Source organism: Cucumis melo, chromosome 9, assembly GCF_025177605.1.
Source record: "Cucumis melo cultivar AY chromosome 9, USDA_Cmelo_AY_1.0, whole genome shotgun sequence".
Lineage (NCBI taxonomy): Eukaryota > Viridiplantae > Streptophyta > Magnoliopsida > Cucurbitales > Cucurbitaceae > Cucumis > Cucumis melo.
Window position 1 is genome coordinate 22,256,568 of NC_066865.1, and position 24,781 is coordinate 22,281,348.

A 24,781-nucleotide genomic window follows, 5' to 3' on the forward strand; every position below is an offset into this window, starting at 1 on the left:
AAAAAAAAGGGGGGGATTAGAGAGAAAATATAGCATAAAAAAATCCAAGTTAATTAGAGATGGAGAAAGAATTTAGGGATTAATTTAGGTATGAAGCACTCAGATATGGATATATTTATATATATATAAATAGACAGAGAATCAAGAACAGAGGCTAGATCTAGAATATTCCATTTTACCTTTTGTTTTATTCTTCCGGAGGACGACGGACGACGGGAATCGGAGTCCGTTTAAGGGCGGCTGAGGCGGGAAATTGTAGGGTAAGAAGAGAATGCAGGTTGAGTTAGAAGAAATGTGGTGGGAAAAGAGAGAAGGAAAGTAACTAGGAAATTGTGAGAGGGAAATTGGAAGGGGAATAGTGATGATGATGAGAGGAGGAATGGAAGATGCGGCAGTGATCGGAGGATTGATGGTGGTGCAGTTGATATACGCCGGAAATTCGGTATTGTTGAGTTATTTGATGTCGTTAGGGCTAAATCCGCTCACCGTCGTTGTTTGTTTCGCGGCTGCTACTTCTCTCTTTCTCTCTCCTCTCGCCTTTTATTTTGAAAGGTCTTTCTCTCTCTTTATTTGCTTCTTTACATACACAAATTTTGTAATTCTCTTGCTATCAATTATATTATTTTATTATACGAAACAAAAATTAAGAAATTTAAAGATACAATATTTATTGGAAAATAGTTAAAAATGATAAATTTAATTAAATATTTATAAAATATAGCGTTACATTATTTCTATTAGCCACATGGATAGACATTAATTAATAAAAGTCATTGATAAAATTCAAAACTAAAAGTGATAAACTTAATATTTATTTATATAAGATTTATATTTATTTTATTTAAAATTTATCCGTAGTTTATTTTAAAAACGTTAAACCTTAGTTTTTATGAATTTTTTTATTTTTTAAAATTATAAGTTTAAAAGTATTTTTGAAAGTTTAGTGTATATTTATAGTTAAATATATATTTTTTATTTGATTAGTTATTGTTTGAAGAGAAGTTTTATCATAAAATTTTTGTGGGATTTGTGAAATTTTATGTTTTAACCTCAAATTAATAAACTTATTTTTTAATTTATTTTAAGTTTAAGAATATTTATAAATTTTTGTCTATGTGTAATAATGTAGAATTAATCAACATAATTATAAGTCTGCACAATATTATTCATCCTTATAGAAAAGATTAATTAGATGGTATTAAAGAAAAAAACAGATGTATTTGTTAAAGTTATGAATTTAAATAATGATCAATTTTAAGAAGTGATATTGATACAAAGTGATGAGATTGAAGAATGATGATGTGGAAATGCATATGCAGGAGGAAATGGCCAAAGAAATTGAGTTTTAAGTTGATGCTTCAACTTGTTCTCATCTCCTTTGGAGGGTAATTAATATTCAATTATAAATTAATTGTATATTCCCATATAAATTATAATTATACTCTAATTAATTAATTGAGTTTTTATTTATTTATTTAATTATTTGTTTAATTAACTTTAATATATATTTTTATTTAATTAATTTTGTGCAGAGTAACTTTGTTCCAAAGTTTGCTATTAGAAGGTATAAAGCTGACTTCTCCGGCCATGGCTACTGCCATGCCCAACCTTGCCCCTGGCCTCATCTTTATCATTGCCTGGTGTTTTAGGTATATATATATATATATACAAAGATCATATATTATATAGTTCATATCAGTCATATAAAGATCATATTTGAGAATTACTTGAAATGTAATATGGTGTGTGTATTATGTATGCAGATTAGAGAGAGTGGAAGTTAGTTGTGTATACAGCAAAGTAAAGATATTAGGGACATTGCTATGTGTAGTAGGTGCAATCACAATGAGCATAATACAAAGCAGCATTATAATACCATCAAAACACCAACAACTAACGACAACTACTTCGTCTCCACCACCACTACTTACCACCATTGTACTCTTCAATAAGGAAAAAATTGTTGGTTGTTTCTACTTAATGCTGGCTGTCTTCATATTATCAAGCAACGTTGTCTTGCAGGTAAATTTAGTCGGTGATCGACCGATCGATCGATGATTATATTTGTATATATGTATAATGTTTGTATGTATTATAGGCAACGGCACTAGGTGAATTACCAGCACCAATGTCATTGAGTGCAATAACATCCTTTATTGGAGTGTTCACCACTGCATCTATAATGCTACTTCAAAATCACAACTTACTAAAAGATTGGTCCGTTCTCAACATTAAGGATTTATTCTCCTATTCTCTTTTGGTAAAAATAGAAAACTTTAATTTATTGTTGTTGTTGTTATTATGGGAATACAATAATGAATCGATAATTATATATATATATATGTATATATATGTATATATATGTATGTATTAGGGAGGAATAATGAGTGGGATAAGCTTGAGCTTCAATGGATGGGCAATGAAGAAGAGAGGACCAGTTTTGGTATCAATTTTCAGTCCAATTGGAACTGTTTTCTCTGTCATTCTCTCGCTCTTCACCTTAGGAGACACTATTTCTGTTGAAAGGTACCATTACTTTTACATTATTGTTATTCCAAACCAAACTCTTTCTCTAACTCATCAATTTCTAACCGTAACCTTGTCTAGCTTCGTCAATTTTAACTCTAAACTTTCATTTTCATCTAATTTACACGCTTAGTTACAATCTTAATCTTTAATGTGATTAGAAGCCATGTTCTTTCTCTTACGTATTTAGTGAATTTTATTAACGAAAAGAATATCATCTTTTATATGTTAGAAGTGAATTATATGACATAACTATATGCTTCAAAAACTAGTAAGATTTCTATCTAAAAAACCTAATAAGAGTTCGAAAGAAAATTAAACGAACTAAATAGTTTTATGGCAAAGTTATTCTTTGGTTAAATTTTCAATAGTCAAAACTTAAACTTATGAAAAATACGATATTATTAAAACGAGTAAGCTCAATGACATATCTTTACTTTACTTCAAAATCTATTTAGAGTAGTTTTCAAACATTCTAATTTTTTTTCCCAAAATAACTTAATTTTAAAATTAAATACTTGAGAATATAATCCAAACAATAGATTCATGTCTAATTTGATGAAATTAAACGATTTAATCAAATTGTATGACAAGGTTGGTAAAAGAGATGATTTTGATTTTATGATAATTATAATAAGTAAAAATTTTATAGATAAAATAATGAAATGTACAATGTCTCATTTTAAAAAATTATAGATATAGCAAAAGATTTTGGTAGATTTTATTATATTAGTTAGTAATTTTTAAAAGTTATTTTTAATTATGTTAAGACTTTGAATCTAATTGTTATATTTGTAATTGTGGAGTGCAGCTTGGGTGGTATGTTGGTGATGTTTTGTGGTCTCTACTTTGTGCTATGGGCAATAAGAAATGAAGGTTATTGTGATGAAAGTGGCTATGAAACTCATGACGACTTTGATCTTCAAAAACCTTTGCTCTCTTAGATACTTCTTTCAAACTATTTATTATTCTCACTTTTTTTTTTTCCCTATCTTGGGAAATCTAATGGAAAATTGGACTTGAAATTTAGATTTAGAGGGAGAAAAAAAGAAAGAAGAATATTTAACTTTGATCTTTCTCCCTTTTTCTTTAGTTTTAATAACTTTTTTGGCTTATATATATTCTAGCATCAATTTATTTTATTTTATTTTTTATTTTTTTGATTTTTTAGTATAAAATTGGAAATTTTGATTGATATTTGGAGAAAACAAAAAATTATTGAAAAAATCAGATTGGGAATATATATGTTAAAAAATAAACTCTAATCTTAAGTACTTTTGGTATTTTAATTATTAATTAGGAAAATGTCAAGAAAAAATAAAAATGTATGATTTCAAAATATATAAAAATGGCTCAATTTTAAATTGAAAATAACAAAAAAATGACTAATTCAAACCACCACAAGAAATTAAAAAAAAAAAAAAAAAAAAAAAAGAGTCAAAAACTGATAATAAACTAAACCAATAAAAACTAATCTAGATTAGTTTTGTTCTTTTATTGGATATCTAATTTGTATCTTTTCTTTTCTTTTTCTTTTTTAAATAAAAGTATCGGTTTGGTTTGGTTCTTAGTTTCTAAACCAACAAAAAATACCATTATGTTGTAGTAGAAATTCTTTAGATTTTTTATACGTAAAAAATTAGGACGTGCAATTGTATGATTGTAACCTAAAACGAAAATATTTCATCAAAGGTAATTTAAAAATAATAATTATATACTTCATCGGTAAAAAGAGAAAGTTTGAGAGTATTTTAGATTCGTAAATTATGTGAATGTATGTGTATATATACTATAACACACTTTATTTCTTCTTAAAAACAAATAATCTTTTCCATTATTTTTGTGAATCTTTTGAACAAGAGATTCTTTTTGTTACCTTTTGAAAACTATCTATAATATTCTTTCGCAAATGCTTTATGTTTAATTTTCTTACTCTTCTTGGTACTTGTTCTTCCTATATTATTTGAGCTAAAGCCTCACTAAACTCGTATGTTTTTAGTTTTGTAAATTCTAAGTCTAACGTCTCATTCGGTCAGGTATTTTTTTAATTACTTTTTTTTTAAAAAAAGAATTTTTTGTTGAAGATACATAGATTTTATATTTTGTGCATTTTATTTTGTTTAAGATCAAAAAAACCATTTCTTTTAAAGTTTAACATGTTATTCTACACTTCTCACCAACATGTTCTCTTAATCATTTATCAATCAAATTATTCTTGCTCGTACTCGTTCGTTAGTACGATAAGGACAATATATGGATAATTAACCTGCTTTTGATGCATATAAATTTTGGGTGATCGTAGATATATATAGTTTAGTTGTAAAATGGTGATGGTTTGGTGCGAACACACACAAGTGTGATGAAAGGGGTAATTAGTGGGTATTAAAGAGATTATTGTATATGGGCAGATAGGTTGATTTGTCGTTGATTTGATGATATATTTTACATGATTACATGAGTTCGATTCGATATGAGAAGTAAATTGATATTTGGATAATATTGTAAAAAATTCACCTAACACAAAAGATAGATATCAAAATATTACTGATTAATACAAATACAATATAAATAATATAGACATGTTTGCTTATTGGAAAACAATAAAATATTTATTTACTAATTTTATTTTATTTTTAATTCCCTTTATTTTTTGTAATTTTTTTCATAAATATCCATCAAAATGGACATTTTATCGATATTTTCATCAAATTTTTCTTAAAATTACGACATCGATATTTTAAATCTTGTATGTAAAAGCCAATAGAAAGAAATTACATTATACCAACATGAATAGTAAACTTTCTATTGACATAATTAGAGTATTTTTAGGAAATATTATTCTTATGAAATATTATATTATTCTTGTATATTCTTTCCTTTAGTGTGTTTTAATATGGTTATATATAGGGCTGTAATCTGTCATTATTATCAATGAATCATCAATGAAATACTGATATTCCATACAATCTAACATGGTATCAGAGCTTTAGGTTTTAGTCGATCTCTATTTTCGTGTTCGATCTCTACCTCCGTCTATCGTCAATGACTAGCCATAGACGGAGGTAGACCCAGCAGCCCCAAATGTAAATCTCCCACTTTCACTCTTTGTTTTTACTTTAAAAAAAAAAAAAAAAAAATCTGCCCCCACAATTCCCTAAAAATCCATTTGCCGCTAGTCGCTTGCGACCCACGTCCGTTGCCGCCCCCAACTTCAGACGCCGCTGCCGCTGCCTTCAGATCTGCCATTCCTCGCCCGTTCCTTTGCAACCCACGTCAGCTGCACGAAGCTTCTCGCATCAGCCGCCGTCGCCGCCCTTCAAATCCGCTCCGCCCCACCTCCGTTCAGATCTCCGATCCAAGCCGTCAACTCCAAGTCGTCGTGGAACAGCCGGAATATCCTCACCACCCTCTTTCCTCTTCAGGATCAAATCCCATTACTTGTTTATGCTTCATGTTTGCATTTAGGGTTTGGCTACTCTCCACTGACGTTCCCTCCTCAACATTATAACACTCCGTCTCTATCTCGATCGTTTTCTTCGCTATCTCGATCTATATATATATATATATATATATATATTTATTTATTTATTCTGTTTTCAAATCAGTAATTATTTCTCCGACCCAGAAGTTCGGTATGTTCTTCGTAGGTTCTGTTATAGATCGAGGATCTATGTCTCCATCCCATAAGTTCTTCCTTTTGTTCTTCGTGGGATCTATCTCCATCCCAGAAGTTCTTCGTTTTGTTCTTTGTGGGATCTGTCTCCAACCTAGAAGTTCCTTGTGTTTTTCTTCTTCGTGGGTTCTTGATATCCTAGATTTACTGATTTGTTTAGTAAGTTTTTCTAACAAACTCAAGTTTGTGATAACCTTGAGTTTGAGGGAGGATATTGACATAATTAGAGTATTTTTAGGAAATATTATTCTTATGAAATATTATATTATTCTTGTATATTCTTTCCTTTAGTGTGTTTTAATATGGTTATATATAGGGCTGTAATCTGTCATTATTATCAATGAATCATCAATGAAATACTGATATTCCATACAATCTAACACTTTCAATTCTTTTAAGTCTTATCTTTAACCATATTTTTCTATCATCAGAATTTGATCTCCCATTCAAGTTTGATCTCAGTTCATTCACATGTTATTCTCTTAAACTCAGTCATTAGTAAATTAATGAATTAAAAATTAAATTTATCGTGTTGGTCAAGTCTTTGATTTCATTCCATATAACATGTACGAGACGATTACTACTTAATGTTTATAGTTAGCTCCTATAAATTTTGGAATATGTGTGCAATGTTTCAAAATAAGATTCAAAATCTAAATTATGGAATAGATGTAGTTCTCTTATATTTTTGTAACTTGATTTTTATTTATTTATTATTGTTATTAGAAGGTTATTCAACCATGTTGATCATATCTTGTGACACATTAAATGGCTCCCTATAATTTAATATATATATATACATATAATATATTTTTCCTTTGAATTTAAATTATATATTTCTAGCCACCTCTTGGAAAGGAGTAGACAATAATAGAATTTTGTAAATTGGGTTGAATTCACTTGCAAAAATGTTGTAGAATTTTATTCAATTTTTTTTTATATATTATAGAATGAAGTTTTAGACCATTTATTCAACATTTGGACCCATACACCTCTTCTTAAAGATTATAAGGACACTATGTTTGAAAAGGTGGGGAAAAAAGTCACTACAAACACAAATTTCAATAATAAGATAGATGCGGTGGTACTCAACCTTCTTTAAATCAAGGTGAACATAATGATCAAAAAAATCAAGCCGACCAATCAAAATTATTGAAGTCGATCAATGGAAAAGCGAGAGGGCAGTTTTGGAGAGTTTCAAATTGATAATTTTAATTCAAGAAGGGTTAAACCGACTCGATAAAAACTGACCGACCTCCTCCTACTCATTGATGTCGATGTCGGTTTGACACTTTACTAAATCGACCAGGTCGATTTTGTCAAAAAAAAACCAATCGACTCCGACTGACTGATGATTTCTCCTACTTTAAATTTTACACAATTACAAAATATAGTAAAATTTCAAATTTTACTAATAATAGGCATTGATACCAGTGACACTTATAACATTGATAAAAGAAGTCAGTCGTTGTTTATCGTGTTTATCATTGATAAAATGTGAATCTTTGTTACATTTTATAAATATTTTGATTATTTGTTTTGCTATATTTTTAAATATCTCTAAATTCTAGTGAAATTTTAAAGAAATAAAATATATTACACGTAGAAAGTAGATAACAAACCAAAGTTATCGATAAATTTATAAGTTTAATTTGAAATAAATAAAAAAAAAAAAAAACAAATGATTAGGATATAATATTCACGGTTACTTTATAATTAAGAGCATAATTTTTTTGTTTTTGTTTTGTCAGTTGATCTATCACTAACAAGAATTAAAGAAAGAAATGTGTTAATTGAGCTAAGTAAAGAATAATGTTTGCACCATTGAATTAAATTGGACAATCCATGTGATATATATTAACTGTATGGGTTAACATCCCATCCATAATCTTAAATCCACTCATGTCCTTTTCTTCCATCTTCCCTATCAATTGCCTTCAACACATTATTATTTTTCATTTTTCTTTTTTTTCCAACATTTCAATCCAAATAAAATTACCTTATTTTAATTTAAAATTAAATCTTAAATTTATTTCTTGGTTGTTGATTTTTTTTCCTCAAAATTAATTAAATTGTATGTGCATTTTCTTACAAGAAAAACATCATGTTAATTAATATATTTTCAAATTTTATATAAAAAATAATAATATTTTCTTTAAAAAAAATCAACATTTAACATTTATTTGAAAGTACATCGGACTTATTTGTCATTTAAAAATGAAAATTGAAACAAAAATATACATATAAAAATCGTATTTTCTACACATGAATTGGTTTTTTTAGAATCGAATTAACAAGTTTTATAAAATATATAGAACCAAAAATAAAAAAATCTATAAATCAAATAATTTTCTACTCATTTTCATTACCATTCTACATTATAAGTCCATTCGTGTATTCTTTTTTTTTTTATTTTTATTTGCTTTTCATTTTGATGGAGACAACATATATACATATATATAGTTGTTATGTATATATATACTAGGAAGATATGTACGTAGACAAAATTGAAAAGGAAAGATATATAATTTTAGTGTATATATTTGAATTGAATTATTGTTGATAATTTTTCAATATTTGTTGACAAGTAATTATGTCTCACTTTGAAAATTTCATATTGTTTTGTTATAGTTATCAAATAGGCAAACCCATAATTCTCATATTTGACTTAGACCAAGAATTATAATAGGACGATACATAGTGAAATAAAATAAATAAAAGACAAAGTTATGAATTTTAATTTAATTTCCAATTAATTAGCAATATTTATTGACAAGTATCTCACATCAAAAATATAAAAATAATTCAAATTGTTCTATACGGCACCGTTTCTCACTTTTAATAGTCAAATTTACAATTATGAATTTGAGAACGAAAGACTATGGAATGTATGTAAAATATAAAAATAAAAAATCATATGAGATTTTATATTTTATAAGAAAAATTATAAAATCTTGATTCTTATTTATTTTATTCTAGAACTTTTAGATCCTTCAATTCAAATGGTAAACATTTAGATATAGGTCTATATATTAATTTTATTAACTTATATTATGACAAAAGATTTAAGAAACGATGGATATTATGTATTCATTTCATCCATCAACAATAATACTGTAAGTTTTGATTTCTTTTGTTCCTAATTTTTGAAATTCAAACTTGTGAATCAACGAAGAAAAAGGAATAAATATGATGAAATCAAGTCACGAGCTAAGGCATCAAAACGAAGAAAGTTGCATATGGACTGTTGATAAAAAAAAAGTTTTAAAAAATAAACCATAGATTTAATTAAGAAAATTAAATATAAGTACTAAAAAATTAATCAATAAAATAAACATGTTACACAATCAACATTATTGTGTAGGGAACATCATTGTGCTACCCATGATAGGGTGTAACGCCGATTTATATTCTAATCTTCATGTGAAAATTAAATTAATTATGAGTCCTTCAAAAGTAGAGTATTTGCAATAATGGCAATGGAATTGGGGGAAATTGTGAAAATTGTGAAAAAAGAGAGGGTTAGTAAAAGAAATAATTAAAGGTGTGGACGGCGAGGATTGCGTGTTACTTGTCCCTACTTTTTTCCCCTTCCTCCCTCTAACTTTGTTAAATTTCTTGTCGTTTTTAAACCAATTTTTGCCTTTTTCTGATTAATCAAATCGATTCAACACTCCTTTTTTCTTTTTTTTTTTTGTCTTCTTAATTACAAATTTTATCCAATTAATTGTTGGTTAAGATATGTTTAAACAATTTATATTCATTCTTTCTTTCTTGTTAATATATTTTTCCTATTTTTTTGTTTCTTTTTATTACGAAATATTTGGGTATGAGAATTTCCTTCCCTATGAGTTATGGTTGAACTATGAAACTATTCTATGGGTGATTTGAGTGTATGAATGAAATAGATGTCATGATTTAGATGTAGTAAATATATATGATATAGTTTGCGGGTGAAATGGATGAATGCAATTGCTTTAATTTTTTTTTTTTTTTTTAAATATTCTAGTTTTTGATCCTATTTGATTTTAGATAAACTTAGTCAATTTTCATCTTGTTTTTCTTTTCAAAGGAATGCTTAAGAATTGTGTAGAATTGCATTCGATTTGATTGTTACCTAGCTAAATCTAATGGAAATTATACATTTAATTTATTCGGAAGGATGGTTAGAATATCGAGTATTTGTTTTTCTTTTTGGTTCAACAATTGTATAGTAAGTGATTTGACCACAACTTTGTTGGTTAAATCTCCATCTATTGAATCGTGCTTGAATTTGCTTGAAATGTGTTTGTGTGTTTGGCATTTTGAGAATGTAAAATCTTATGATTTTAAATGACAAGTTTAAGAAGCAAATTGTTATAAATTATATTACATTTACACTATGTACAACTTTCACAAAATTTTCAAAGCAAATATAATCTTAGACCACATACTATTAAAGTATACAATCTCAGTCATGAATGTCTAGAAGTTTAAAACTTAATTTTTTCAGAAAAAAAAAGGTCGAATCTACAAATCAACATATTGTTGAACTAAAAAAAAGTTTAGCACTCATACTTCTATTTAATGTTAAGTAAGTTCTAAAGTTTTCAATCGTATATTCAATAGTTCCCTTAACCATAAAAACGTCTATTAAGTGCTTAAATTTTCATTTTTATACCTAATAAGTCTCTAAATTTGTATTTCATAGCAAATAGTTTAGTAAACCATTTAACATTTAAACAGATCCTAAAAAGACTAAATACTAACATAAAAAGTTTAGATTCCTTACTTCTTAGTGCATACAAAATTCAATTTTCAATTCAACTACTTATGATAATTAATATCCAATATTACAGTAATCATCTCTACAATAAATACTATTTCGTGCTTCTTAATTACTTACTTTTTAATATTATTTCAAAACTTTCTATTCATTTATTTTATTTTCTTTTTAATTATATATAATTCAACTATAACAAATTAGGACTATAATAATCGATTTTTTCCCTATATGATTGAAGTTTTGGGGAACATTTTTTGAAGGTTTATCCACTAAAAATTACACCAATGTAATAGTAATAATAAGGGAGAAGAAAATAGAAAGCCCAGTTTGGAATTTTTCTTTTTCTCCAAATCTTAAAATTATTTCTTTTTTTAATATTGATAATATTAATATTTTTCCTTATTGTAAGGGGAGGAGAATATTTAGAGAAAAAGAAAAGAAGAAAATATTTATTGGGATGTGGTGTTGTGTTGCAACTTTTGGTGGAGGAATGCTTGTCACCTACTCCTTTTAACTTCCCTTCTCTACTTCCCCTTCTCAAATCAAAACGCAACACACCACCAACAATTTCTACACATAAATTACAAAGGAATCATCTCTATCTCTCTCCTCTTTTGTATATGAAACTCTGTAGAGAGAGAGAGAGAGAGAGAGCTTTGATTTGCTTTTTCAATGGTATCCCACAAATGCAAGCTCTGTTCTAGAGCTTTCACCAATGGCAGAGCCTTAGGAGGCCATATGAAGGCTCATCTCACTGCACCGCCCAAGCCTCCTCCGTCCCCCTCATCCTCTTTTTCCGACCACGACGAATCAACGCTTTACGAGCTTAGAGAAGAAAACCCGAAGAGGGGGGATTTCAGATTCTCAGATCCTGTTTTCAACATTGTTCTTCAAGATAGAGAGAGCGAGACCGAATCCAAAAACCCAACTCGAAAACGATCCAAACGGTGGCGAAAACCGGAGGTGGAACTGGAAGTGGAACCCGCTAGCTCTGTTTCCGATGCCTCGCCGGAGGAAGACTTAGCCATTTGCTTGATGATGCTGTCACGTGATCGATGGGTCGAGAGTCAAAATCAGAATGAGGGGAGATCATGGTTTGAGGAATTGGGGTCGAAGATTAAAGTGAAGAAAGGAATTAGAAGGAAGAAAAAGTGTGAGAAATGTAAGAAACAGTTCCGATCTTATAGAGCTCTGTTTAGCCATGAAAAAATCTGTCAATCAGAACAAGAAGAAGAAGAAGAAGAAGAAGAAGAAGAGGGAAACAGAAGAAGAATCTTCAAATGCCCGTTTTGTTATAAGCTTTTTGGATCAGGTCAAGCACTTGGTGGCCATAAGAGATCTCATCTTGTGAGCACTACAAATAATTCCTCTGTTTCTTTGAAACTTCAAATTAGTCTCATAGATCTCAACCTACCAGCTCCTCTCGAAGAAGATGATTACAGTGTAGTTTCTGATGCTTAAATTTTCTTATTTTGTTAATTAGTTCAATGGCCTCATTTTCAATTTCTTTTTGGGTTTAGTTTCTTTTTTGGTAAAGGTGAAAAGAGAAAAAAAAGAGAGAAGGAACTGAAAATTGGAATCTTGGAATTTTGAATGGTAAGAAGAAGAAGAAGAAGAAGAAGAAGAAGAAGAAGAAGAAGCTAAGTGAAAGACTTGGTCTAATGGGTATGGTTTGAATTGAAACAGACATTTTCAATTATGAGTGTGTTCTTTTTTGTTTGGGTTTGACCATAGAAATGTGTTTACTTAGAGAAGACAGAAAGAAGATGATTAGGAAAAAGTATTGTGAAAGGAAAGATTAGTGCTGCTTTTGAACAATTGTGGACCAAAAATAATAAGAACAAGAAATTGTAGCCTAAACCATTAGTTTTAGGCTAAATTACAAAATTACTTTGTTCAACTTTGTTATTTATCTTTCATGTAAAAAATGTATTGAAATGTTGGATATAAAAGAAATAAAAATTAGGCAAGTCGACCTTCATCTAAAACATTCTTACTACTAATATATCTCAACATGGGATTTAAAATATTTGTGACTTAGTTTTTAGGATAAAATTAGAATTAAAATTACATCTAATAGAAAACACCCATTTGTCCAAACTCCTTTAAATCAAATCAAGAATAGTTGTTTAATTACAATTGCATTGAAATACACTTAGAAACACTATATGAAACCTGAGAGCTTTTTACGACTATTTTCAAATATAGTTAAATAAGCTAAAATATATCAATCACGATCATGGTTTATCATACATAGGTTGTAGTATTCTATTTTATTTGTAAATATTTTCAAAAGTTTTGTTATTTAAAATAAGTAGTCGAGCTCATGTTGTTAGACTTTCGAGCTCATAATTAATAGATGATCCATAAAGAAACATCAAAGTTGAACATATGAGTGATAATTTGATCGAAGTAAATAATTGAAATGTATCACAATAAATAACTAAATTATAATTAAAGTAAACTATTTTTTAAAACTAAAATAAAAATGCATATGGACTGAAAAATATGTGAAGCTTCTGTTTGGTATAAATGGACTAAAAAACCCTATCTTAAACTCAAAATGGTTTTTGTCCAATTTTTTCAATCTTACAATGTTGTTAACTTGTTGTCGTCATCTAGAGTCAAAGTTGTAAAACTTTTTCTTCTCCTTTGTCTTATCCTCAAATTTCCTTCCTCATTTTGCATTAGTCATCAAATGTGTTGTGAAAGGTGTCGTTGTTGGCAATCGAAACTTTGCTTAAAACATAAAATGCAATGGAGCAAGATATCAAAGAGCAAAAAAACGACGAGTGAGAGTGAGAGATAAACGAAAGTGGGAGAAAATTGAGAAAACAAGACATTGAGACAATAAAGAAAAAAATGATAGAAGAAAAGACTAATGTATAAGTACAAAACTTTGTTTTAATAATTTCACTCGATCATGATGTAAACAAAAGCTCGAAAACCTTAATTGAAAGGGTAGGGCAAGATTCATGAGTCATTCATCTACCCAACCTAAGTTTACATATAATAAAAAAGTGAGATATTTTTTCTTTTTTCAAAAGTCACCGTCGTCCCCAGCGCGAAAACAAAAACCCTAGCAGTGGCAAGAGCCAAGAATCCGCAGGTTTTCTTCAAATCTCTCCACTTGTTTATGTTTCTCTCCTAATTTATAAAATCTTTAGCGATTACCAAGCTTTTGCCCCCAAAATCTTTGGAGTCACGGATCAATTTACAGAGACAGCGAAGTGGGAGAGTGTAGAAACAATCTCTCAAACTTTACAAGAACATCAGCAAAGTCAATTACCCGAAGCAATAAGATAATGCGTCAATAGATACGATGGCGACACTGGCAGGTCAACCAACTCACCATCAACCAACTACGGTGGAGGAAGTTAGAACGCTTTGGATAGGGGATTTGCAGTACTGGGTCGATGAGTCTTACCTTAATTCTTGCTTTGCTCATACTGGGGAGGTTCGTTTGTTAGTTTCTTTTCTTTCTTTCTTTCTTTATTATTATTTTTGTAACTTTGGTGTTGAATGGTGATGTTTGTAATCATAAACTCGTTAGGATTTCACCAGTTTCTCTAGCTGATGACGTTGTTGGTATGAAATTTAGATGTGGGTAAGTGGATTCTTGAGGTTTTCTTCTTTCAGTTAGGTCTTTCCAAATAATTTCTCCTGAAATTGTCTGGTGTTTGGAAGTACATTTGGGTGCGTAAAATTAGAACGTATTTGTATCTTGCCCTATTGGTGCCGAGATCTGAAATATGGGCTGAGGGAGAGCCTCTCTTATGAACTTTCATGCCACTGAATGGGGATGAGTTTGATGCACGAGAGCCGTGGTAGTAGAAACACCAATGTATAAAGCTATAGTTTTTTATAGTTGTTTTGCTGTTATATTCCAATACCCTATGCGAATTACAAATGTCTGATGTCTATTTGTTGTTTGTGTTCTAGAATTTGAGTAAGAGCTTGTAACTCAGCTGCATTCGGACAAGAACATTCTGTAGTTTGTTGACTATGCTATATTTTCTAGTGCAGGTAATATCAATTAAAATTATTCGCAACAAGATCACTGGCCAGCCTGAAGGTTACGGGTTTGTGGAATTTGTATCTCATGCTGCAGCAGAAAGAATTTTGCAGACATACAATGGAACTCAGATGCCCGGAACAGAGCAAACTTTCAGATTGAATTGGGCCTCCTTTGGAATTGGAGAAAGGCGCCCTGATGCTGGCCCAGAGCACTCTATTTTTGTGGGGGATTTGGCTCCTGATGTTACAGACTATCTGTTGCAAGAGACCTTTAGAGCGCAATACCCATCTGTTAGGGGTGCTAAAGTTGTGACTGATCCAAACACTGGTCGTTCAAAGGGATATGGGTTTGTTAAATTTGCTGATGAAAATGAAAGGAATCGAGCTATGTCAGAAATGAATGGTGTTTACTGCTCAACTAGGCCTATGCGTATTAGTGCAGCAACACCTAAAAAAACCATCGGTGTTCAGCAGCAATATAGTCTAGGTAAAGGTAATGAATAATGAATGTTCAGTATTGCCTTTACTCTTCTTCATTTTGTTGTCTCACATTTTCTTGGAGTGAGTACAATCATTTTTACTATTCATCCATGTTTCCAACGCTTTTATCCAAATCAATCAATCAATCAATTAATTTTCCATCCAAGTTTCCAGTGCTTCTAGCTTTTCTATTTGCATAACTGCATGTTATGTTTCATATCTTTGCTAGTAGTCATAGTCGTAGATATGAAACTTTTGGCCTTAAAATTTGAATTTCACCTTTGTCTATGGGAGTTCTTTGTTGGATAGTGCTAAGATCATTTTTTTTTTCTTTTTGCATGATCAAACCTATAGCTAGTAGTTAATAGGTTTGATCATTCTGAAATTTTAGTTGATATTAGCTAAATTAGTGTTCTTGGGTCTATGATGAAAATGTGTTAAATTAATTATTATTTATTGTATATGTCAAAATAGAATTTCTCTCTTATTGAATATTTTGGATAAATATGTTTAGTCAATGTCAAAAATATTTTCTAAATGCCTTGAGGGGAGAGGATATCTGCAAATTTCAAGTAAAAAAGAATTCATTGTTAATGTATTGGTGTTTTTTTCCTTTTCCCTTGAAAAATCTTAAGATGGGATGGTAATTTCCTATTTTAAAACTTGTACTTACCAATGTGTCTCTTGTCTTAGCAATGTACCCAGTTCCAGCCTACACTACATCCGTGCCTGTGCTTCCAGCAGATTATGATGCAAATAACACAACAGTAAGTCAAGGACAAGTGATAGTTTTACTTCGTCTGGTTTCTATGCTCATCTCTTACTACATTGTGCTTTGTGCAGATATTTGTTGGCAACTTGGATCCTAATATTACAGAGGAGGAGTTGAAGCAAACTTTTTTGCAGTTTGGTGAGATTGCTTATGTGAAAATTCCTGCCGGGAAAGGCTGTGGTTTTGTACAGTTTGGGACAAGGTGTGTTTGCATGATTAATTTTATTGATGTAAGTTGAGTAAATCGCATCTCTCCTTGCTCCTGTTTCTATGCCTTGAAAGAAGCTTGTGAACAATAATAAGGTTCAGGGAGTGGGGGGAAAAACATCTTATGGAATAGATGGAAAGTTCTTGTGTATGTACGCTTCTCAAAGATATGTTATTGACTTCTTACTTCACATGAACATTTGGACTTTGGATTTAATATGTTCTCCATATCATGTCCATGCAGGGCTTCAGCTGAAGAAGCCATCCAAAAGATGCAAGGAAAGATAATTGGTCAACAAGTGGTTCGTACTTCTTGGGGTAGAAATCCAGCTGCCAAGCAGGTAACTGTGACCTTCCTACTGAAGTCCAGAACAAATATTTTCCTAGATATACCAGCATACTTTTCCACTGTGGATGTGATATGTATTTATGTGGTTTTCTAATTCATGCTTTTGGGTTTAAATTACAAAACCCTGATTGCTTAATGAGTTTGTGCATAAAACATTAGGCGTGTTGTCTTTTATTTAGCCTGTGAATTTGATATTTCATATCTATGGAAAAATGGCTCGCATTCATCATAGTGAATAATTTTTGCTAAAATACCATTTTTGGTCCGTGTACTTTGAGATTTTTCAATTGTAGTCTTTGTATTTTCAAATGTCCAATTTTAGTTAATGTAGTTTCAAGAAATCTTAAATTCTAAGGACTCAAAGTACAAGGACTATGGTTATTTTGAACAAACCTCAAAAGTATAAGGACTCAAAGTACAGGGACTGTAGTTATTTTGAAAGTATAAGGACTAAAATTGCTAAAATACCTTTCTTTTGTGAACGTTAAATCACCCTAGTACGAAAATAGGATGTAAAGGAAAGGCCTGGAAAGTGGAGATGAGGTATACCTCAGAGAAGTATAAAGACAATCATCTACAAACCTTTATCCGACAGAATCATTTACTTATACTATAATATATTGTTTTTAAATATTTGCTTAGCTAAATGGGTATTTTTTGGTACAGGAAATCGACTCCTTGGTAAAATTGATTATGCATGTTATCTTTCTGTTAGCAAGCTCTCGCAAGTCACAACAGCCTGTTTAATGCTCATAGTGAACTAGAGCTCACTCTATTGGGTAGACTGATGAAATGGTGATGAATTTCAGGACTTGGCTACTTGGGGTCAGCAAGTTGATCCGAACCAGTGGAGCGCTTACTATGGGTATGGAGGGACTTATGATGCATATGGATATGGAGTTGTACAAGATCCATCTTTATATGCTTATGGTGCATATTCGGGTTATGCCTCATATCCTCAACAGGTAAGTTTCATTTTCTTTAGAAGGCAAGAGCTCCATACTCTTCTATGGTAGATAGTGGGCAAAGTGATTGTTATAATCTATTTGTTTGCAGCCATTTTTCAATTGGAGTCTATTGGGTGAATTCTAATTGCCCTTTCAAGATGCTAAGGCTTAGAATCAGAATAAAATGAGTGGGAATCAAGAGCAATATATTTGTAGAAAAAGGTTCATCCATCCAGAAAATGTATTTGCCTTTTTGATCTTGGAACTATTCATTTTAACTCTTTTCTTTTAGGTTGACGGCGTACAAGATTTGGCCACGGTAGCTGGTGCAGTCCCTTCTGTAGAACAAGGAGAGGAATGGAATGATACGCTGGATACACCGGATGTTGATTAGTAAGGCTCTCTCTTTTGTCCCTAATTAGCTACAATACAAGATCAGGAATGTACAAGTTTCTATTTTTATTTGAACTTGCATTGACATCAAGTTTTTAATTTTGGCAGTTTAAATGATGCATACCTCTCAAAACATGAAAGCGCTATTTTAGGCTGGCCGTTATGGTTGACTACTTCATCACTGGTTAGGCAAACATGAGTGGTTGTTCGTCAAAATATGTTGGCAGTGCGTGAAGGCAACTGGAGAAAAACTACACTATGTGCTTTATATGCTTGACCATACTCATAGTCGATGATATTGACACAATACCGTTGCCATGTACGGTATAATGTGTTTGATTTAATAATACAGTTTTTACTATAGGAACAGGGTTGCCAAGGTTAGGTGCTTTGATGCTCTATGTATTATGATGATGCTCTCAACTATTTGGCAATGGAGTTTTCATATCAGGAGAACATCTGCTTTGATCTGTACTGTGTCTCATTATGCCGAAGTGTACTAGTTGTATTTTGAACAGGCAGCTTAATTGTTTTGTCAGATTAAATTTAGCAAAAAGAAAATGAAGCTGAAATGAAATGGAGTTTTTGAATGAAGTGATGAAGATGGTTGGTTCCCAAAACAAATTTCTCAATTTTCTGGTTCCTTCTGCTAATTGCTTGGAAAATTTCCCTCAATCTAATTAAGGAAAATGAATAAATGAAACCATTGCTTTTAAAATTAGATGACTTATCTTAATCTCTTACATTTCAAGGGATATGCTTAGCAATAAATTTAAAAATACTATGTTTCTCTTAATATTTTTCATTAACTGCATCAATTCTGTAGGAAAAAACAGCCGAATTGATGATCATTCAATCGTTGCTTTTATTGTTAGAACTTTGGAATTGAGTGACAATAAAAAATAGATAATAACAAATATTAAAATATTAAATAGTGTGTATTAGAAGAGTATTATTTGTGGAGTACAAATTGAATGAATATAATTAATATAAATATTTGGAAATGAGTAAAAAACGCATATATACTAAAAAGTATTGTATTGCAATGTTGGAGAGGTAGAAGAACTAAGCATCAGAGGGAGCAATCCAGTGTCTGCCATTGACGAAGCTCTTGGCTAGAAATGGATGTGCCTCTTTATACTCCAACTCCTTGGCCCATGATACTCCTTTTACTTTGCTCGCCCCTGGCCCCCAGCACTTGTATACTCCAAAAAATACAGTCCTGCACCACTCGCCACACAAAAAGAATTAATCGAGAGTGCAGTATATATATGAGAGAAGAGTAGTAAACAATTATCAAAAGGTCGTGTTCAACTGATATCAGTGTACACTCATACTGCTCTCGCAGCTCAAAACAAGCGATGAGGGAGGAGGGAGATATTAGTTTTTCTTCAACTCATCTTTGCCACTTCAGCATCTAATTAATTTTTTTTTTTGGTTGAAAAGGTCTTAATTATTGGGAGCTCTTGTCCTTGAGAATATAGAAATGCTAGTCGAGCTGAGCTTATATTGGTCACATTTTTATTCAAACTTAAATGATTTTTTTAATGGAAGGATCTTATAAACTTAGCGTCTAAATTGGCTAATTCAGAAATCTTAGAAACTAAACGCACATAGTCCTTCACAATTTAGAGGTTAGAAAGATATTTGAGGTGACGATTAAATTGGCGGCTCTTGCTCAAGATCAGAGCCAATTGTGCAGAATCATTCCATTATTTGTTATGTGACACAGAAAAGAGAAAGAGAGAGAATAAGGATAAATTCTTCTTACTTGTTTTTGTTGCTGACATGGTCCCAATCATCCCATCCACCGTGTGCTACCACATCATCAAAGTAAGTATACGCGTAGACGATTCTCGAGTACTGCCCCATGGCACGGCCCACGTAGATGGGTCCCGAACCTGTTACCTTACATCGAAGGAAAGCAAACCCGGTCTTTTCGTGTGGAGAGTTTCTATCTTGAGCTGCTATGGAACCGAACCGGGTGGCTATGGAGTGCAATTCGCAGTCCTGCACCACAAACATAAAGGAAAGAGACACAAAGAAAGAGATGGGAAACATTTTTTGTTGTTAATTAGAAAATATTTATTATAACAATTTCAGATGCATTTGGAAAAGCTAATTATTAATGCCACGATTAGGAATAATAAAAAAACAAATTTTAAAATAGAGTTATCTTTTGCTTGATGGCTAAATAAGGTCATTATGGTAAAGTGTGACCTATTTTAACTATAGGTCCCATGACTTCCACCACAAAATTATGTTAATTAAATAAATTACCCATTTTAACATTACTTTGAAAAACAACTATCCATGGTCAAAATTTTTTGGAAAATTGTATAATATAGACAAAAAAAAAAAAAAAAAAAAGAACTTTTTAAGAGAAAAAACGGCTCATAACACCTTTTTTTTTTCATATTGTAAATATGATAAATATGATGACTATTAGATGGTTATGAGAAAATTATCGAGGGGATTATCCATTTTTAAATTTACTGTTTTTGCAATTTAGAAAATTGAGTGACATGAGCTCTATTTCATAAACTTTTTTACTATTTTTGTAAAAGCTCCAAATTTCTTCATGAACTTTTTTATTCGAGTAAATTGTAAAATTCACTCCAAAACTAAGATGTTAGTTGCAATTAAACTCTCAAATTTTTAATTACTAATATTAAACCCTTACGATGGAATCTTAGAAATTAGACCACGCAAACAATAAAAATGAAAGTTTTAACTTATACAAATATATCAATTTATACAATTACTTAAACCTATTAATTTGATTCCGATTTTACATTTATATATCTTTTAGGGTTCAATTTTTAAAATCGAATATTTAAGGATACAATTGCAACCAATCGTTTTTGTAATTTACTTTTTTTTTTTTAATAAAAAATTAAACAATTCTTTTTCTTGAAGATACTTTCAAAAAGTTAACCCCTATATTGTTTCCAATTTGATTGAGACAATATAATATATGTGGGGTCAAAAGTTAATATATGTACCATTTTTTTTTCTTTCTATGGTTAGTGTTTCCTAATTTCTCCCCTTTATTCATATTATAAATACAATCCCTATATTTGAAAAACAAAATTACAAATTAGTCTCTATAGTTTTTCTTTTTATAATTAGAATTAGTTTTAATAAAAATTTCATTTAGTTGGATAAAACTGCTTCTACGACTGTAAAAATGCATCAATTCTAACTTTTAAAATATATATAAGAACTAAATTTTCAGACTAAATTCATAATTTAACTTTTTTTCCTAATACTTAAAAAAAAGACACCACAACTTTGTTTTTCTTTTTAAAAATTAAATTTTGTTTCTTCAACAACTTGTGAGGTAGAAAAAGGTAGAAAAGTTAAATTTTGTTTCTTTAACTTAATTTCTATTTTATTTGTTCTAATTAAAATAGAAATTAAGGCTAATTAAAAGGAATATATATATATATATGTTTTATGTTATTAAAAGTAAAAAAAAAAGAAAAAAGAAAAATAGGGATACCTTATACATGGAACGGCCATTTCCAAAGATGAAGTCTATGGAGCCTTCAATGTAACATTCTTTGAAGTAATGGCGGCCGGCATCGTCGCAAAGGGTATCTTGTGCCCCGTAGAATCCGCAACCCGAAAAGTACGCTTTGTCGCCGGAGATTCGGAAAGCCGCCGCCTGCCACCCTTGCATTCCGGGCAATGGCGCCGGTGCCGTATTCTGCCGTCAACGTCAACCGTTTATCAGTTGCAAAATATCAACAAAAAAAAAAAAAAGGAAAATCCACAAATTGCATATAAAATGATAGTAATAATTACGGTTATATTCTTAAACCCTCAAAATTTAAAATTAGGCACTCAAATTTACTCGATTCTTAAGATTAGATCTTCAAACATAAGTAATTGTATAAAATTAATTGTATAAAATTGTATTGATTATCTAAATTAAGTTTGACACTCAATTTTTATCATTTGTTGGTTTATTTTTGTAATTATATGTAAGTTTGAATAAATTGCAAAAATCAAGTACGATAATAGTTATGGTTATACCCTTAAGCTTTCAAAAATAAAAAATTGAATTTTTAAACTTATTCAAAATTTTAAACGTGATCTTCAAACTTACATAGTTGTACAAAATTGTATTTTGATTATATAAGTTTAGAGACCCAACTTTTATCTTTTGTAGATTTAATATTGACCATTATGGTAAGTTTTGAGGTCTAATTTTAAGAAGTTTAAGGATTTAATTGTTGTTATTTGAAAGTTTAAATTTAAAGTTATTTGAGCCGATTATTAATTTGAGATTTAAATGGATACAATTTTTAATTTAAAATTTAAATTAATATCATGTTTAAGTTAGGTAAATTTTGAAAACATATCCATATGTTATTTTTTCTTATATAAAAAATTACTTTTAAGCAGAATATATCTAGCTTTACTAAAAGTATATAAATTAAAATTTAACATGCGAGAGGTCATTTAAAATTAAATAAATTTCAAAATAGTCACCTAATTATTAAAATACAGTATGGATATCAATTAAGTAAAAGCACTTTGCTCTAAGAAGCTTTGTTGGTTGTTGTCTTATCTATGACTAAGATTCCGACCTCTTAATTCCTAAAATGCATTTTATTATCATATCAATAATATACCTTTGACCCCAATATAATATTTTATTGTTTTCCCATTATTTTTTAGAACTTTAATTTAATCCCTAAATTTTTAAATTATTTTAATCTCTCTCTGCTCATATAAAAATACATTAAACTATATATTTTTTTTTAACAATCATTGTCTCAAAATAAAAATCATCAAGACATAAATTCTTTTATTGGTTCTGCATGTGCTCCCCAAAGTTACTTTATGGCAGATTTTATTTTTCAAAATTGTGAAACCATGTATAGCTTTTGTGTCTATATTATAAAATTATATACCATTTTAATCTCAATACTTCTAATAATAAATGTTTAACTTTATTGTTATATAATAATAATAATAATAATAATAATAATAATAATAATAATAATAATAATAATAATAATAATAATAATAATAATAATAATAATAATAATAATAATAATTTTGTTGATCAAGACGTGAATATATTTTCTAAGTTTATAACACAGATAATAAAAATTTAATTTTATTAAAAAATCAACAATGTTATATTTGATCAAACAAAGACAAAAATAAAGAAAAAGAGACAAAAATAGTATTTTAAAAATTTGAAACTTATAATTATCAGGGAAGTTCACGTGGAGGAAAGTGAGTATGTAAGTAAGTATGGTGGGGGCAAAATGATATACCTTGAAGCTGATGTTTCGGGCAGAGAAGTAATTAGCAAAAACGGTAACGGAAGCAGTTCTATAAGTACGAAGCTGCTGCCCACTCGGACCACGGTCACCTGCCCTGTCGTGCCACTCAATCACCGTCGTCTCCTTTCCCCCTCCTTCAAATGTTATGTATGGCTTCGTCGCCGGCACCACAACTTTCTCCCTGATTCATTATTAATATAACAACAATAATAATACATTCATTTTAATTACTATATTATAATAAGAATAATAATAATAGTAGTAATTAATTAATGTAATCTAGAAGACATTGATTAAGTCAAACCAAAACTAAGTGCAATTTCTATAACATGGAAAAATAATAATAACAATATAGTTTAGTTTTATAGAAAGAATTCGACGACACAAGGCAAGTTTCATTGAGTAAAGGTTGGGATTTTTAATTAGGAAAAAGAAGTGTCAAAATCTTAATGGTGACACTGAGTTAATAATATTAAAGAATTAATTTAAGACCCACGAGCTAATTTGGAAGCTTACAAGTGAAGAAGAAGAAGAAGAAGAAGAAGAATATAATATAAAATGGACGAATAATATTTATGTTTTCTCCATAATTCTTCCTTTTTTAAAAGAAAAAAACACTAAATTCGAACAATGCGTTTGGGGAAAGTTACTAAAAAAAGAGGGAAAGTTTTATACGTAAAGCGAAAGTTAACAAAAAAGAAGAAGAAGAAGAAGAAGAAGAAGATAACAACGTGAATTATTATTGTTGTCATTATTGTGGGAATTAATTATTAAAATGATGAATGTGTATAATTAAGAAGAAGAAGAGGGGCATTACACATAATATCCAGGGCTGATTCGGATGATGGTGTTAACGGTATTATAATCGGGAATTGAATCCACGGCGGCTTGCACGGACAGAAACACGTCGGAGCCACCGTTAACGTTAACTTTTATGAGGCGGTGGCCGGTGGGTCCGACCCAGTGGTGGAGGTGATTGGTTGCGGCGGAAAAAAAGCAGAGGAGGAAGAAAGTGAAGAAGAAAAATGAGTGGACGAATAAGAATGCCATTTAGAGAGAGAGAGAGAGGAGGGCTTTTTTCTTTCGTTTGGGGAATTTGGGAATGTTTTGTGGATATTTAAATAAAGGGAGAGATGGAAGGGAATGATTATTATTATTATTATTATTATTTTTGTAAGAAAGGAAATGGTTATTTATTATTTGTTTTGGTGTTTATATAACGGTCATTTTTTGGGGTGTTGCGGAAGGGGAAGGGTGTTGGGGATTGATTTGGGAAAAAAATACGGCAGTCCCAATTTCGTAGTATTTGATTTCTGTTGAGGTTGTTTTCGGGATTTTGTTTAAGA

General features: G+C 30.1%; 4 protein-coding genes across 9 annotated transcripts; 3 read left to right on the plus strand and 1 right to left on the minus strand.

Moving 5' to 3' along the window:
• On the plus strand, window positions 1-3,643 carry LOC103483058 (WAT1-related protein At5g47470). Of its 2 annotated transcripts, XM_008439491.2 has the most exons (7): window positions 1-552; window positions 1,320-1,385; window positions 1,533-1,649; window positions 1,764-2,022; window positions 2,099-2,260; window positions 2,375-2,526; window positions 3,338-3,643. In XM_008439491.2, exons 1-7 carry the CDS (start codon window positions 362-364, stop codon window positions 3,468-3,470), a joined length of 1,080 nt encoding a protein of 359 aa, XP_008437713.1. In that variant the 5' UTR covers window positions 1-361; the 3' UTR covers window positions 3,471-3,643. The 2 variants fall into 2 exon arrangements, with proteins under 2 accessions (XP_008437713.1, XP_050945780.1); XM_051089823.1 differs by lacking the exon at window positions 1,320-1,385 and having other exon boundaries at window positions 2-552.
• Window positions 3,644-11,455: 7,812 nt separating this feature from the next.
• LOC103482608 (zinc finger protein ZAT9) lies at window positions 11,456-12,851 on the plus strand. Its single transcript, XM_008438852.3, has one exon. It carries the CDS (start codon window positions 11,637-11,639, stop codon window positions 12,423-12,425), a length of 789 nt encoding a protein of 262 aa, XP_008437074.1. The 5' UTR covers window positions 11,456-11,636; the 3' UTR covers window positions 12,426-12,851.
• Window positions 12,852-13,536: 685 nt separating this feature from the next.
• On the plus strand, window positions 13,537-18,723 carry LOC103482609 (polyadenylate-binding protein RBP47B'). Of its 5 annotated transcripts, XM_008438855.3 has the most exons (10): window positions 13,900-14,073; window positions 14,185-14,421; window positions 14,991-15,474; window positions 16,155-16,228; window positions 16,305-16,435; window positions 16,685-16,781; window positions 17,456-17,470; window positions 17,599-17,754; window positions 18,029-18,129; window positions 18,238-18,723. In XM_008438855.3, exons 2-10 carry the CDS (start codon window positions 14,287-14,289, stop codon window positions 18,326-18,328), a joined length of 1,284 nt encoding a protein of 427 aa, XP_008437077.1. In that variant the 5' UTR covers window positions 13,900-14,073; window positions 14,185-14,286; the 3' UTR covers window positions 18,329-18,723. The 5 variants fall into 5 exon arrangements, 4 of the variants coding, with proteins under 4 accessions (XP_050945781.1, XP_008437078.1, XP_008437077.1 ...); XM_051089824.1 differs by lacking the exon at window positions 17,456-17,470 and having other exon boundaries at window positions 13,537-14,073; XR_536502.3 differs by lacking the exon at window positions 18,238-18,723 and adding an exon at window positions 17,846-17,958 and having other exon boundaries at window positions 13,896-14,421.
• A 325-nt stretch (window positions 18,724-19,048) lies between these two features.
• LOC103483059 (probable pectinesterase 68) lies at window positions 19,049-24,590 on the minus strand. The gene is made up of 5 exons (XM_008439492.3): window positions 24,253-24,590; window positions 23,427-23,616; window positions 21,635-21,841; window positions 19,901-20,139; window positions 19,049-19,351 (listed from the first exon to the last, which is right to left on the minus strand). Exons 1-5 carry the CDS (start codon window positions 24,483-24,485, stop codon window positions 19,195-19,197), a joined length of 1,026 nt encoding a protein of 341 aa, XP_008437714.3. The 5' UTR covers window positions 24,486-24,590; the 3' UTR covers window positions 19,049-19,194.
• Window positions 24,591-24,781: the final 191 nt, after the last annotated feature.